We start from the raw sequence: 13,228 nt of genomic DNA on the forward strand, positions 1-13,228 counted from the left end.
TTAATCTAGAAAACTCAAACCAAACACACTGATTGATTTTCCCTATAAAAATTAATGAAAAGAAAAAAAAAGTAGGACAAGAATGAAAATTCTTTTAAAAATTGATAAATTTTTTTTAAAAAAGTTAAAGTAATGCATATCAAATCAAATTTTTTATTCAAATTTAAAATCAAATTGAAAAAAAAAATTAAAAGAAAATGATGAAATGTTAAAAATATTCTAAAACTTTCTTATTCTTAAAAATTAGAAATCCGTATACGTATTATATTCATATTGTATTTTTAGTTATGAAATTAAAAGCAAAAGAAATGTAACTTAAATTATTGGATTAATAACAGAAACATAATATCAATTATTGTTAAATATCACTTCACTTCACATTTAATAATAAAATTGTATATTTGTTTTAATTATAACTTTTAAATTTGTATATTTTTATAACAAGAAAAAATATATCATAACTAATGTAACCTCATTTAATTAGGTTTAACTTCTTCTTCTTATTTATTTATTTATTTATATGACAAATTATCAAAATTCACTAAATAAATATATATATATACATATATTTTAAAATTTTTAAACTAATAATTTAAAAAATTATAAACATAAAAATTAATTTATAAATTTTATGTATATCATAAGATAAAATATTAAATTACTTTAGTATATTTATAATGAATTTTTTTTTAATTTATAAAGTCCCGTGATAAATAATAAAAAGAAAAGCACAACTCAACAAAAAAAGAAAAAAGAAAAAAAGAAAAAAAGAAAAAATTGTCGAGGCCCTAGCACTGCCGATGCAATTTATCCGTTTATTTTTAATAACATATTCATTGCTTGCTTATCTAGTAGGAGGGTAGTATAGCCATTGCAATAATGTAGTCAATTTTCTTGGCACATCAGCGTTGAACACAGACACATATAAAATACGTATGTATATATATACGTATATAGACACTTCTAAAAATATACACACATCTGTTTTATTCCCTTAAAAATATTTTCCCTAAGGTTTTCAGATTCTCTTGATTTTTTTTTCTCCCCTTTCTCCGGAATCTTCGACCGAAACCCCGCACGCCCAATCAAGCCCTAGATCGGAATCCTAGGGTTTGGAATTTCGAATTCCCAATCAATCAGACTCGAAATTCTCGTGATTTTCGATTCTCTCCTTTTTTTTCTTTTCATTTTGGTTATTTGGGAATTCCAATTCCAATTCCAACTCCAACTCGATGGTTAAGTTGATGAGATCGGGTCGGGCGGACCCAGAGGCGGCGGCGATTCGTGACAAGTTCCCGGTGAAGTCGGAGATCGAGGACTCATTGGAAGAAGAACACGGCCCTCTCAACAAGCGATCCAAGTCCTCCTCTCCTTTCGATGAGGTTTGAATCTTCTTTTGCTAATTAATTTCCTGTTTGATCGGCGAGAAAGTGATATGGCCAAGAAAATTAGACAGAAAGTGAATTTTGAATTTTGTGTTCTGTTTGGTTACTGGGGATTCAGCTCAATTTAAAGCACTAGACTTTGAATTTATTGTTTTTTTTTTTTTGTTTTTTCGTCAATTGGTAATGGTAGCATGGAATTGATTTCTTGAATTTGTAATTTTTGATATCAGACCTAAGTAATATGATGTTCAAGCTTGGCTTGTTTATTTTTGAGTAGATCAGTAATCGGCTTTAATCCAGCCGAACTCAAGTAGCATTGTTTTTTATGATGCATATAAGTTTATCGAGCCAAGTTGGAGTCAAAATAGCTTTAAAATAAAGAAGATTTTAATGAGTTGAACATGAATGCTCGAGTAGTATGATTTGTTTTACTGCCTTAGTTCGACAAGTAGTTCAATGTTGTTAAGGTGTCTGGTTTTTGGTATTTAGGTAGGTGAAGGATTGATTTAACTATAGGAATCTTCACATGAGTTTGGTTGTAATCTTACATGTTGAGTTTGATGTTAGTTTTTAGGGATCTGAAAAGGATTGAAAGACCTTACATCATGTCAGGCCTATATGTTTGTTACTGCTAAATCTTGCTTGGCAAGAACAAAGGGCTTTTGTTGTGCTGTGTCTTGATTGTGATTTCTATTTAAGCTTGCCTTACAATGGTCTAACTTGGTTAGCAGGCAGAGAAAGATGGCTGGTTTGTTGATGAAGTGGCGGAGAATGGTAATTGAAGTAATTAAGTGGACATGGATAACATTATTGTACTGTATTAGTCATTAGCCACTATGGAAACTAAGGCCATGTTTGTTTGGGTGGACATGAGCTTGGGATTGGATTAATAGTCCAATAAAATTATTAATCCGATGTTTGGTTAAACAATTGAAGTACGGACTAATTATTTTAAACTTGACTATTAGTTAAGATAGGATACATAATCCAACAGATTCGTAGTCCTAGGACTATTAGTCATGGGAATGTTAATCCAGTCCGCCCAAACAAATATGACCTAAAGGGATGTTGGATAAAATTGTAAATTGAGAACTTGAAAATTTTGTTCTTACAAAAAAGAGAAGAAAAAAAGAAAAGTAAATACTAAAGATTTAAGTAGTGAATTTGTACCACTTAAAATATTATTGTACTGAATGTTAAAAGTTTAACAAACAAAATGATAAATTTGATGATAAAAGTTTCACCTCCCATCTCGCATATTTAGCTTTGAGTTTATTTATTTTGGTAGTTCCTTGAATATTTAATGATTTATGTGTTTTTACTTTTGTGTGGTGGCAATAGATATTGTTTTCTTACATGACCTTCTCTGTCATTGAGCAGTTTAGCAGTGGAGAAAATGAGTTTCCTATCCCACCTTCACAATACAATCCACTTGATGAGCCAAGCCCTCTGGGCTTGCGTCTGAGGAAAAGCCCCTCATTGTTGGATTTGATACAAATGAGGCTCACCCAAGGTAATGTTTCTTCTGTAACTTCTGCACCAAGTGGAAATCTTAGTTTGAGAGACAAGAAGGATGTCAAGGGCACTGCTACTTCTGCTACAACTGACAAGCTAAAGGCCTCGAATTTTCCAGCTGTGCTTCTTAGGATTGGGCAGTGGGAGGTATCAGCAATGAAATATGTGTCTACTGTTTTCAAATGTTTTAATTTTTATGCAAGTTGCTAAAACCATTTCTGGTGGCAGTATGCGTCAAGATTTGAAGGTGATTTGGTAGCAAAATGCTACTTCGCTAAGCATAAACTCGTCTGGGAAATTCTTGAGAGTGGTCTCAAGAGTAAAATAGAGATCCAATGGTCAGATATCATAGCTTTGAAGGCGAACTTGCCTGATGATGGACCTGGATCCTTGACTGTCACGGTAATATATTACATTTATATGGTGTTACCCTTTACTTCCTGTCTCCATGCAACTGTACTGGACATTTGCACTTACTGTAGTTAATATATTTTTTTACAAAATTGTTAATGTGGACACTAGTATTCTTTGTGTTGCAGCTAGCTAGGCCTCCGCATTTCTTCAAGGAGACCAATCCACAGCCTAGAAAGCACACCTTATGGCAGGCAACTGCAGATTTTACCGATGGACAAGCCATTATGCACAGGTAAAATTTAGTGGCATTATTTTACTTATTTAAATCATTTTTATTCTTCATGATACTTATATATTTGATGTAGTGAAGAGAAGCAAAGTTATCTGTGTAGTGTACCTTGGATTTATTATTCTAAGTGATAATTATTGTGGCAAGAGTATTATTGTTCTCAACACTTGTGATGTAACTTCTTGTTTGTAGCTGGACACATGAAGCTTGTCTGCTTTGCAGAACAGTTTGATTCTGCAAATCAATGCCAATTTCTTTATGTTGCATGCATAAATTTTCATTCTAAAGTTCAATTCACTTGACAGAAAGTGTGATTCATCATTCGTCTCACCCTTAGGCTTGACTTTTTTTTTTTAATAAATATTTTAGTCCCCTTCTTTTTAATACTCCCTCCGTCCCATTTTTTTGGTCCACCTTAGTCTGTACCAAAATATTTGTCCACTTTCTATTTTGGGATACTAAATTTTGTTAGATTTTCAAAACTGCCCCTTATAAATCTTTATAAACACATTTTAAAATTCAAATAGAAGGGCAATGGTGGGAAAAATATTTCAAAATTTGAATTAAAATGTAACGATTGCATGTCTCGTTTGTAAGTTAGATTATTTTCTATAATGAACAAATAAATTGGGACGGAGGGAGTAATTTATATTTTATATTTTATTTTTTTGAAAATTGTTCATTGCTTGGATGCGGTCCCCTTCCTTAATAAATATACATCCAGTATACTTTGATTCAAGGATTGCTGTTGAGAGGAATCCTGTTAGGGTGTTAATCACGTAAAAGAATTATTGTCTAGCACGAGAGAGAGAGAGAGAGAGAGAGAGAGAGAGAGAGAGAGAGAGAGAGAGAGAGAGAGAGGGATGCAAGTTGGTCTCAATGGATTCAGTTGGTCTCAATGGATTCAACTGGCAACCCTTTGGAATAGACACTTCTTGTTTGAATGGGTGTGAAACATCAACGGGCACAACTCTTCGGTGGAGTTGTGTCCTTTGGTGTTCAAATTCAAATTCATGAAACCAACCCAACTCTGCTAGACAATTTTAGAGATGTAGTAGGGATGCAAGTTGGTCTCAACAGATTCAATGCCCACGTGTATATACACTTTGTGGCAACCCTTTGGAATAGACACTTCTTGTTTGAATGGGTGTGAGACATCAATGGGCACAACTCTTCCATGGAGTTGTGTCCTTTGGTGTTCAAATCCAAATTCATGAAACCAACCCAACTCTACTGGACAATTGTTCTCCTATGGGAAAGGTTTCTCGCCACCACTCCAAGGGTTTGATCAGGAACAAGGGGGTCCACGAAATTATGGTGTAATCACCTCTTACACCTTCAATACCTGCTAGTTGAAAAGATATCCTTCTTTCATATGCATGAGATTGTCGTTATTGACACATTTGTGTGATGCACTTGTTTCTTTTCCCTCTAATTTTGTTTCAGAGGTGTCTGTAGCTAGGGTTCGTAACCTCTGAACATCTGACGTGATGGAAAATCACTCTTTGTGGTCTTTGTAGGCAACATTTTCTGCAATGCACACAAGGCCTGTTAAACAAACACTATGAGAAATTAATCCAGTGCGATATGCATCTCAATCTTGTTAGCCGACAGCCAGAGATGGTTTTAGATTCACCATATTTCGATGCACGAGGCTCTGTTTTGAAAGATCCAAACGAATCTGAAGTCCAGGAAGTTGATCAATTGGAGACTGCCAAAAGATCTCCGAGCTCTGGTTTCCAAGTTGTGGCATCACCATCCACAGCACAGTCTTGCTCCTTGAAGATTGAAGAACAGAATTCTGTTGGTATAGCTTCGGAGCATTCGTCACCAGAATCTCCTTCCCCTAGCTCAGGTACAATATGAACTTGGGATTTGTTTTGAATGTGTTGATACATGAATCTTTTTATATCCATTTTGGGAGTGTTAAATGTTATTTTTCAGGCCAAATACTTGTTTTTTTAATTTTTTTTAAAATTTTTTATTAGAAGAAAACTTCGAGTATCTAGCATTAAAAATAAATAAGTAAATGAACTACAATTGAAGCTACAAGTAAATGTTAGCGAAAAAGGACAGAACTGAAAATTTATTTATAGCAATTGGCTGGTTTTGAACATTTGATATTCATCAGAAAATGTAGTTTTGAACATTGTTTTCAGCTAGAAATTTCAGTTTTCTTTTATATGTAAAATATATCATTAGAAGGCGCCGAAGGGGTGCAGCTGCGCAACTTCTATACACCTGGAGAAAAATATAGCTCAACACCACAACTAAGTTCTCCTATAAATTCAACAAAAGAAAAGGAAGATTAACAAAATTGCCCTTTAGCCAAAAATTATAGATTCTAGATTTTAATTTACCATGTGGAAAGTGAAGCCATGAGTTTCGTAACTGTTCTCTTAAATGTTGTAATGATTATTTTATGCAGTGGAACAATCATGTTGTTTACAAGCTGATGTTTAGAACTATGAGCCGCCTTAGCGTTTTAGTATGAAGAAATTACTCATCATTGCAAGAGTAATTCGTGTTTTTACAGCATATACCTAAGTATTGTCACATATTGTACAGCATGCGCACAAAGTATTTTCACTTTCAATTAGTTACTAATTTTACCTACCATACAATATTTTAGTGATGGATTTGCGTGCAAACGGAAGTCATGGTGGAGATGGTCTTCAGGCACAACGGGATTGGGAACAGATAAAAGTGCCAGGGCTCCGTCAATCCATGTCCATGAGTGATCTTGTGAACCACATTGGACATTGTATTTCAGAACGAATGGCCTCTGGAAATTCACCATGCCGAAAGGAAGCATTAGAATGTCAGGACATGCTTGAGAACATTGCACAGGCCCTGCTGAGTGATACACAATTTACAACAGCTTCTGATGAGAAGACACTTATGTCGAGAGTCAATTCTCTTTGCTGCCTTCTGCAGGACCCTGCTACGGCCCCAAACGTGCAGGTCGATTGTGAAAGTCAATTGCAGGGACTTGATGATCGAAAGCACATTCAAGCTTCTGAATCAATGCATGAGAATGCAGCTGGAAGTATGTCGAGGAAGGACTCGTTTGGGGATTTACTGCTTAGTCTACCTCGGATAACATCTCTGCCGAAGTTCTTGTTTGACATATCAGAAGATGACGAGAACCAAGACAGGTAATGCATGTTTTTTCTTTTATTTATTTCAGAAGGTGGTGAGGATCAAGCTGCTGAGATTTGTGTTTCTTGTACGTCACTATAATCATAGAAGTTGTGGCTGGTTATTTGGACTCTTGGGGAGTTCTAGGGTTCGGAAAATTTGTTTTGATGAAGAATCCTGATATTCCCTATACGAGAATCTTGGTTGTAGGTGTTCCAGATCCATTTTCTGTGGAGGAAAATGGATTTGTATGTTATCAGTTAAGTTCCTCAACCATATTAAGGGTTTTGTTGTCTACTTATCTTTGCTTAATCAATTTTTTTAGTAGGCTCTGCACTTTTGATGTAAATGTTGTAATGGGGATGGGAATGATGTTAGTCCAGTCCTGGATTCAATAATTTTAATAGCAAATGTTGTTTCTGATCCATATGATACATGACATTTATTTGTTGATTTCGTTATTTATTGAGGTTGATTTATGGAATTTGTTCATCGTGCCTGGTTGGGTTTTCTTTCTTTTGTGCAGTAGTGTAATATGCTTTTCTACTTTACCCAAAATGTCAAGACTCTTTAAACTTTACTTTTTAAAATTTTCCCTCTGGCTTGGAATTTGGTGTATCAATTTTTGATTTGTATGGGAATCAATAAATGATGATGAAAACATTATTATTACCATGTGAAATGTGAATAAATTTATGGATGATATTTTAGTGGTCTCTAGCTTCATTCTAGCCCATGTTGCATTCACACATGGAATTAGGCAATTTGGTGGGTTGCTTTGGCTGCTTTGGAAGCATTCAGCTTTGGCCGCTGTTACATTATTTTAGCAAAACTTGGTTTCCAATTTTTTGTCCTGATTTTGTTCTTACAAAAAACCATAGGGTAATCAATTTGACATCATACAAGATACAAGATGGAGACAGGAAAAGAAAATAGAGGATTGCCATGGGTCTATATTAATTTGCAGAGTAATATGCTATTCAAATTTAAAATATAAGATATACTTTCAAACTTAATGATCAACCAACCATCCACACTAATGTGCAATTTCTCTCCTCCGTATTCTCTAATTATCAGCTAATCATTTTGCTTACATATCATTAGGTTTAGAAAATAGATTTAAAAGGCTTAGTGGGATAAAGTCACAAGTTTGAGTCAATGAAGTGATTTCGATTTATAATAATCTAGTTGTACTAATTTTAGGGGTTATTTAGAAAGTGATACATTAGTATATTTTTTGACATTTTACGAAAAAATATGAAAGGTGAAATCAAAATGATGTGGTAGACAGACAATGTAATCCAAATAAGATGATCATAATCCATATAAGATAATATGCTATGTGCTATTTTAACACATGCAAAACAAAGCCTTACTAACATTTTATAATATGACTAAAAAAAATAAAAAAAAATGTAAGTTTTTTTTTGAGTTTCGGCCACTTCTGTGGCCACTTATTTATTTATTTACCTCTACCTAATTGGGACTAATTTAATTGGTTAGAACCCATACATTACATTTTATTTAGAGGTCAATGATTCAAGTTTTTGTCACTGGCAAGTCTTGCACTCTCTTGTGCTGTGCTTAGGGCCTCCCATGTACCCAAAATAAAAAATAAAAATAAAAAATCTTTTTCCTTTTGTTCTAGTTTTTGTTTTTATATTAATAAATTGAAAAATATTTGAGACCGCCTTTGGAAATGATCCCCACATCCTCAAAGCCTCCGTTTGGGAAGTGGGTTGGCTTTTTGGCTTTTTGACTTTTTTGGCTATTTTAGCCTGGGCTAAAAAGCTTGGTTTGGGAAGGACTTTTTGGCTTTTTGGCTTTTTTGACTTTTTTTGTGAGAGAAGAGTGTAATGATTATGGGTTGGATGTGATATTTTGTTTGTTATGGCTAAAATAGCCTATTTTGTTTTTTGTGGCTAAAATAGCCAAAAAAGTCCAACCAACTTCTTCCCAAACGGTGCCAAAGTGATCTTAGCCCTCCATATATGTGTGGGGTCACTTATGTATGTATGGGGTTCACTTCATGAATGGTCCAGATTTGTGAGAATAGGGTGGAAGTCTTAATCATTACTTTAATAAATTATTTCTTAGATGTATAATAAATGTTTATTAAGTTGCTCCTTCTATAATACATCAGATGTTTGTACCATATACAAGTTATTATAGTGGTGTTGTCATAACTAAATCATTTCAGACATAATTAAAAGAAATATTATCATAATCAAACACCACTTGAATTATAGTCAAATACATTTTTGATTATAATTAAATTAATAATTATAATAGATTATAATCAATACTACAACGAGTCATAATTACCACAAAAATAAATCATAACCTACCTTTTCGATCAAATCAAAATAACAATCTTGAGCTTTTGGAGGACGGAGAAAGGGCTAAGGAGGTTTCTGTCCTCTGTTTAATGGGGAAGGTTTTAGGCCCTAAAGTCCTGAATAAAATGATGTATCCTCCATTCTTCCTAGAGCCTTAACTATATACCCCTGAACGACAACACTTTCGTATTTCGATTCTCTGATGGTGATGATCGAGATCGCATCTTGAATGAGAGCCCTTGGCCGATTACGGGGTACTTATTAGTTCTCAAACCTCTTTCTAAAGAAATCACTATTGAGGACTTGGATTTCCGGTGGTGTCCGTTTTGGATTCAAGCCCATGGCCTACCTTTCCAACACATGACAAAGAAGATCGATGAAATTCTCGAAAACCGTATAGGGAGGTTGATTCAGGTGGAAGCCCAACAAGGCGGACTCTTTTTGAGTCGCAGCTACCTAAGGTTTAGAGTTGAAGTGGATATCCACGAACCCTTTCCAAGAGGGTTTTGGCTTAAGCAATTTCAAGCGGAAGCTGACATCTAGATCACTTTCAAATGTGAGAAACTCTCGGATTTCTGCTATGATTGTGGACGAGTTGGTCATGATAGGAAGATTTTTAAGTTTGTTTCAAAGGAAAAAGAAGCTAGGTCAGTACATGGCCCTAGTATTCGTGCTAGAGTGGCCAGGAACATATATATGTTTCGCATAATCGGCAGACCAACATCTCTGAAACTAGCCCTTCCCAGTTGGTGAATCAATGGAATATACAGCAATAGACATTTTCTGCCGGCGTGGAGGCGCGTGACCTTCATGAAACCAACCATACGAAGGGCTCGTGTTTGGGTTTTTCTGGTCCTCCTAGCCCCAGTACAACGATGTGTACACGATCTTTGGAAGCAGCAAGGACAGACATAGAGGCAATTAGGGTTTTGTAAAATACTGCTTAATCTGTTAAAATCACACTAATTCGTGTTAATTCGTACCACTCTAATCGCTAATTGCGGTTTAAATTTTAAAATTTATAATCCGTCAACTGAACCTCTTCGCTCCGCAATAATTAATACATACATATTTTTTAATTTCTAATGAAATATCAATATAAAAATGAGTGTGAAAGAAATTTAAGATATAAAATTTATTACAAATTAATAGTTATATATATAAACATATTATGTAAAATTACTGTATTATATATTTAAAAATTATTATACAAATTAATGTTATATATTATATAAATAGATGATAATTAGTTAAAATATTCTTTAATCCGTCAATTTGTCAGAAACCACCCAAACTATAATTTGTCAATCTATTAATCTGTTAATTCACCATTTAATTTATAATTTTACTCTTAAATCGTCCGAACTGCACCGTGTATATCTCTGGAGGCAATCACCCTGTAGTAGCCACGCGTCCTAACTAGTAGCCCCACACATCCTTATCCACAAACCACTCGCATGACCTATAATTCAAAATCATTTTGTAATAGTGTTGGGCTGACTGAAATGCACCAAACCAGTCTTTTAATTCCAAGTTTGCTTGGGCGGCCTCATCCTAATATTGTTCGACCCACTTATTTTGTGGATGAACCACCAGATAGCCCAAGGGAAGATAGCCCTCCAAGTCCAGTCCATCGAGCAGATGAGCCCTTTTTTTTACTGAAATAGTAAGTTTATACTAAAATCCTAGCCCTTTGCCCCAGTTGTTCGGCCCGCCATATTTTATGGATCTGTGTATGTCAAGAGCACTATCAAGGATCCTCTGGAGTGATTTTTCTTTAAAATTTTCTAGAGTATTATATTGTGTGGTTGAGATTTACTAGCAAGTCACATCAATTTTTCTAATGTGACTTGCCAATAAATCTCAATCACACAATATAGTACTAACGATCCTTGGTGACTACCAAAACCATCCTTAAAAAGGAAAGCCCCAGAAGATTCTAGTTCGACACATTAAACTCTTAAAAGAAGGGGACACAAATCCTCTGTTGGAGATGGTAGCTCAGCAACTAGTCCTTTTTGAATTTGGGGCTACAACGCTTTTTTTGTGGTCGGTCTTCGTCCAAAAAACCGATGTAAAGGGAGGCATAGAGGGTGACTAGTAGTAACTCATCGGGAGTGATGTATTTGATGTTGAGGTCTAAGAACAGTTGGCTTTGAGGAATGACGGGTCTGTGTGCTCTATTGTTGTTAATCCAATGGTCTGAGTCAAATTCTTTCGAACCTAAAGTGCCCAGTACTTATCCCGATACAACTGAGAAGGGGGAAGGCGTGGGGGTCGATACCTTTCTAGGGCCAGTGGCTGTCCTCAAATAGCCACACAGTCAATGCTGATGATTAGGTGTAATTGTCAGGGGGTGGGGTGACCCTTGACAATCCAAATCCTTCGAGGGTTGTGTTATACTCATCGCCTTACAATAATATTTCTAATGGAGACAAAAAAATAAGCAAGCCACGCTAGAGCGGATTAGACACATAACTCACTTCTCATATAGCTGCTATGTTGATCCAGTGGGGTGCTCAGGGGGACTGGCTCTATGGTAGACTGATGAGGTGGATCTTCAAGTTCGACAGAAATCTCCCAACTTGATAAAGTGTTTAATCTCGTAAGGTAATGTATCCAATTTGTGGCTTGTTACGTTTATGTATGCTCCTTCCAGATGGGTAGATAGAAAGAGTTTTTGGCAATAACTTCTAAACATTGCTGCTGTGAAGAGGATTCATTGGTTATGTATTGGGGATTTGAATGAAATAGGTTGGGCTTGGGAAAAGCAAGGATTAGTGGGTAATAGTAGGGGTCGTATGGAGTTGTTCCAATCTTTCTTATCTGGATGTGAATTTATGGATCTTGAGTTTAAGGGGGCCCCTTATACATGGACAAACAACCAAAGAGGCCCCTGCCATCTTAGAGAGAGATTAGACAAAGGCCTTAGCTAATGTTGATGGGAACTTATGTTTCTTTTTGCTTAACTCCACCATGATGCTATTGTGGGATCTGACCATTGCCCCATCATTCTCCATTGCCATGTCCCACCAAAGAGGGTACACCACCATTTCAAGTTTGAATCTATATGGACAACAAGCCCTATGTGTGCTGAGGTTGTTCAGAATCATTGGATGGGCCGGTAAAGGGGTTCTTCGATGTTCAAAGTGATTTAGAAATTAAAAGCTTGCAAGAGAAGGTTACTATCCTGGAGCAGGTTAGAGTTTGTGGACAATTGTATTCGAATTCAATAACTCAAGGCCAAGCTGATTGCTGCCCAATTGAAACAATATATGATTGATAATGGGGATCGGATTCAAACTATAAAGAAGGAGCTGTAGCAAGCCCTTTTCAAAGAAAAAATGTTCTAGCATCAAAGGTCGCGGGTTAACTGACTCAGCTATGGGGACCAAAATTCAGCCTTTTTTCATACCACGGTCCTCTAACGGTGGAAACTCAACCAACTGGTAAAGCTAAAGACTAATGATGGGGTTTGGTTGGATAGAGAAGCTGATATCAACTGCCATCTCCATTCTTATTTCACACATTCGTATGCAGCTATGACTATGAGTGACTTGGAGGAAGGCTTGTCGATTGTGGAAAATAAGGTATTTTCTCAGATGAATAGAGAACTTTTGCACCCGGTTAGTGACATTGAGATTAAGGCCAAGTTTGACAACTCTTAAAAAATTCAAAAAGTCAAAAAGTCAAAAAGTCACTATCCTATTTAAATCACATCATCTTATTTAAGTCACATCACCTCTCTAACACATCACTTCAAACCCAACCCAAACCCAACCCATTTTTCATAAAAAGTCAAAAAGTGCACTTATTTAGTCTTTCCAAACTTGGCCTAAAACTGTTTTTTAACTTGGAACACTTAAGGCCCCAGGCCTAGATGGTTTCCCAAGCCTCTTCTATCACAAACATTGAGATGTGGGGGTCCAGATGTATATCAAGTTGTCCATAGTTTCTTCACCAGTGGTCATTTGCTCAAGGAGTTGAACTACACTCATATCATTCTAATTCCCAAAGTAGCTGCACCTGAAAAGCTCTCCCAATATAAGCCGATTAGTCTTTGTAATTTTATAATGAAGATCATTACAAAACAACTAGCCAACCGCTTGAAGAAGTTTTCGCACCAACTAATCTTACCTAATCAAGCTGCTTTTATCCTGGGACGCCTTACCCAAGATAGCATCCTCATGGCTCATGAAGCTTTT

The 13,228-nt window shown here is 35.7% G+C and overlaps 1 protein-coding gene across 1 annotated transcript; it reads left to right on the forward strand.

Moving 5' to 3' along the window:
- Positions 1-855: 855 nt before the first annotated feature.
- LOC145814400 (uncharacterized) lies at positions 856-7,111 on the forward strand. The gene is made up of 6 exons (XM_082911201.1): positions 856-1,382; positions 2,766-3,047; positions 3,129-3,302; positions 3,440-3,546; positions 5,064-5,398; positions 6,176-7,111. Exons 1-6 carry the CDS (start codon positions 1,233-1,235, stop codon positions 6,703-6,705), a joined length of 1,578 nt encoding a protein of 525 aa, XP_082767327.1. The 5' UTR covers positions 856-1,232; the 3' UTR covers positions 6,706-7,111.
- The last annotated feature ends 6,117 nt before the right edge of the window (positions 7,112-13,228 follow it).

This window comes from Camellia sinensis, unplaced genomic scaffold (genome assembly GCF_055761805.1).
Source record: "Camellia sinensis isolate YWXY unplaced genomic scaffold, ASM5576180v1 Unanchor10, whole genome shotgun sequence".
Classification (NCBI taxonomy): Eukaryota; Viridiplantae; Streptophyta; class Magnoliopsida; order Ericales; family Theaceae; genus Camellia; species Camellia sinensis.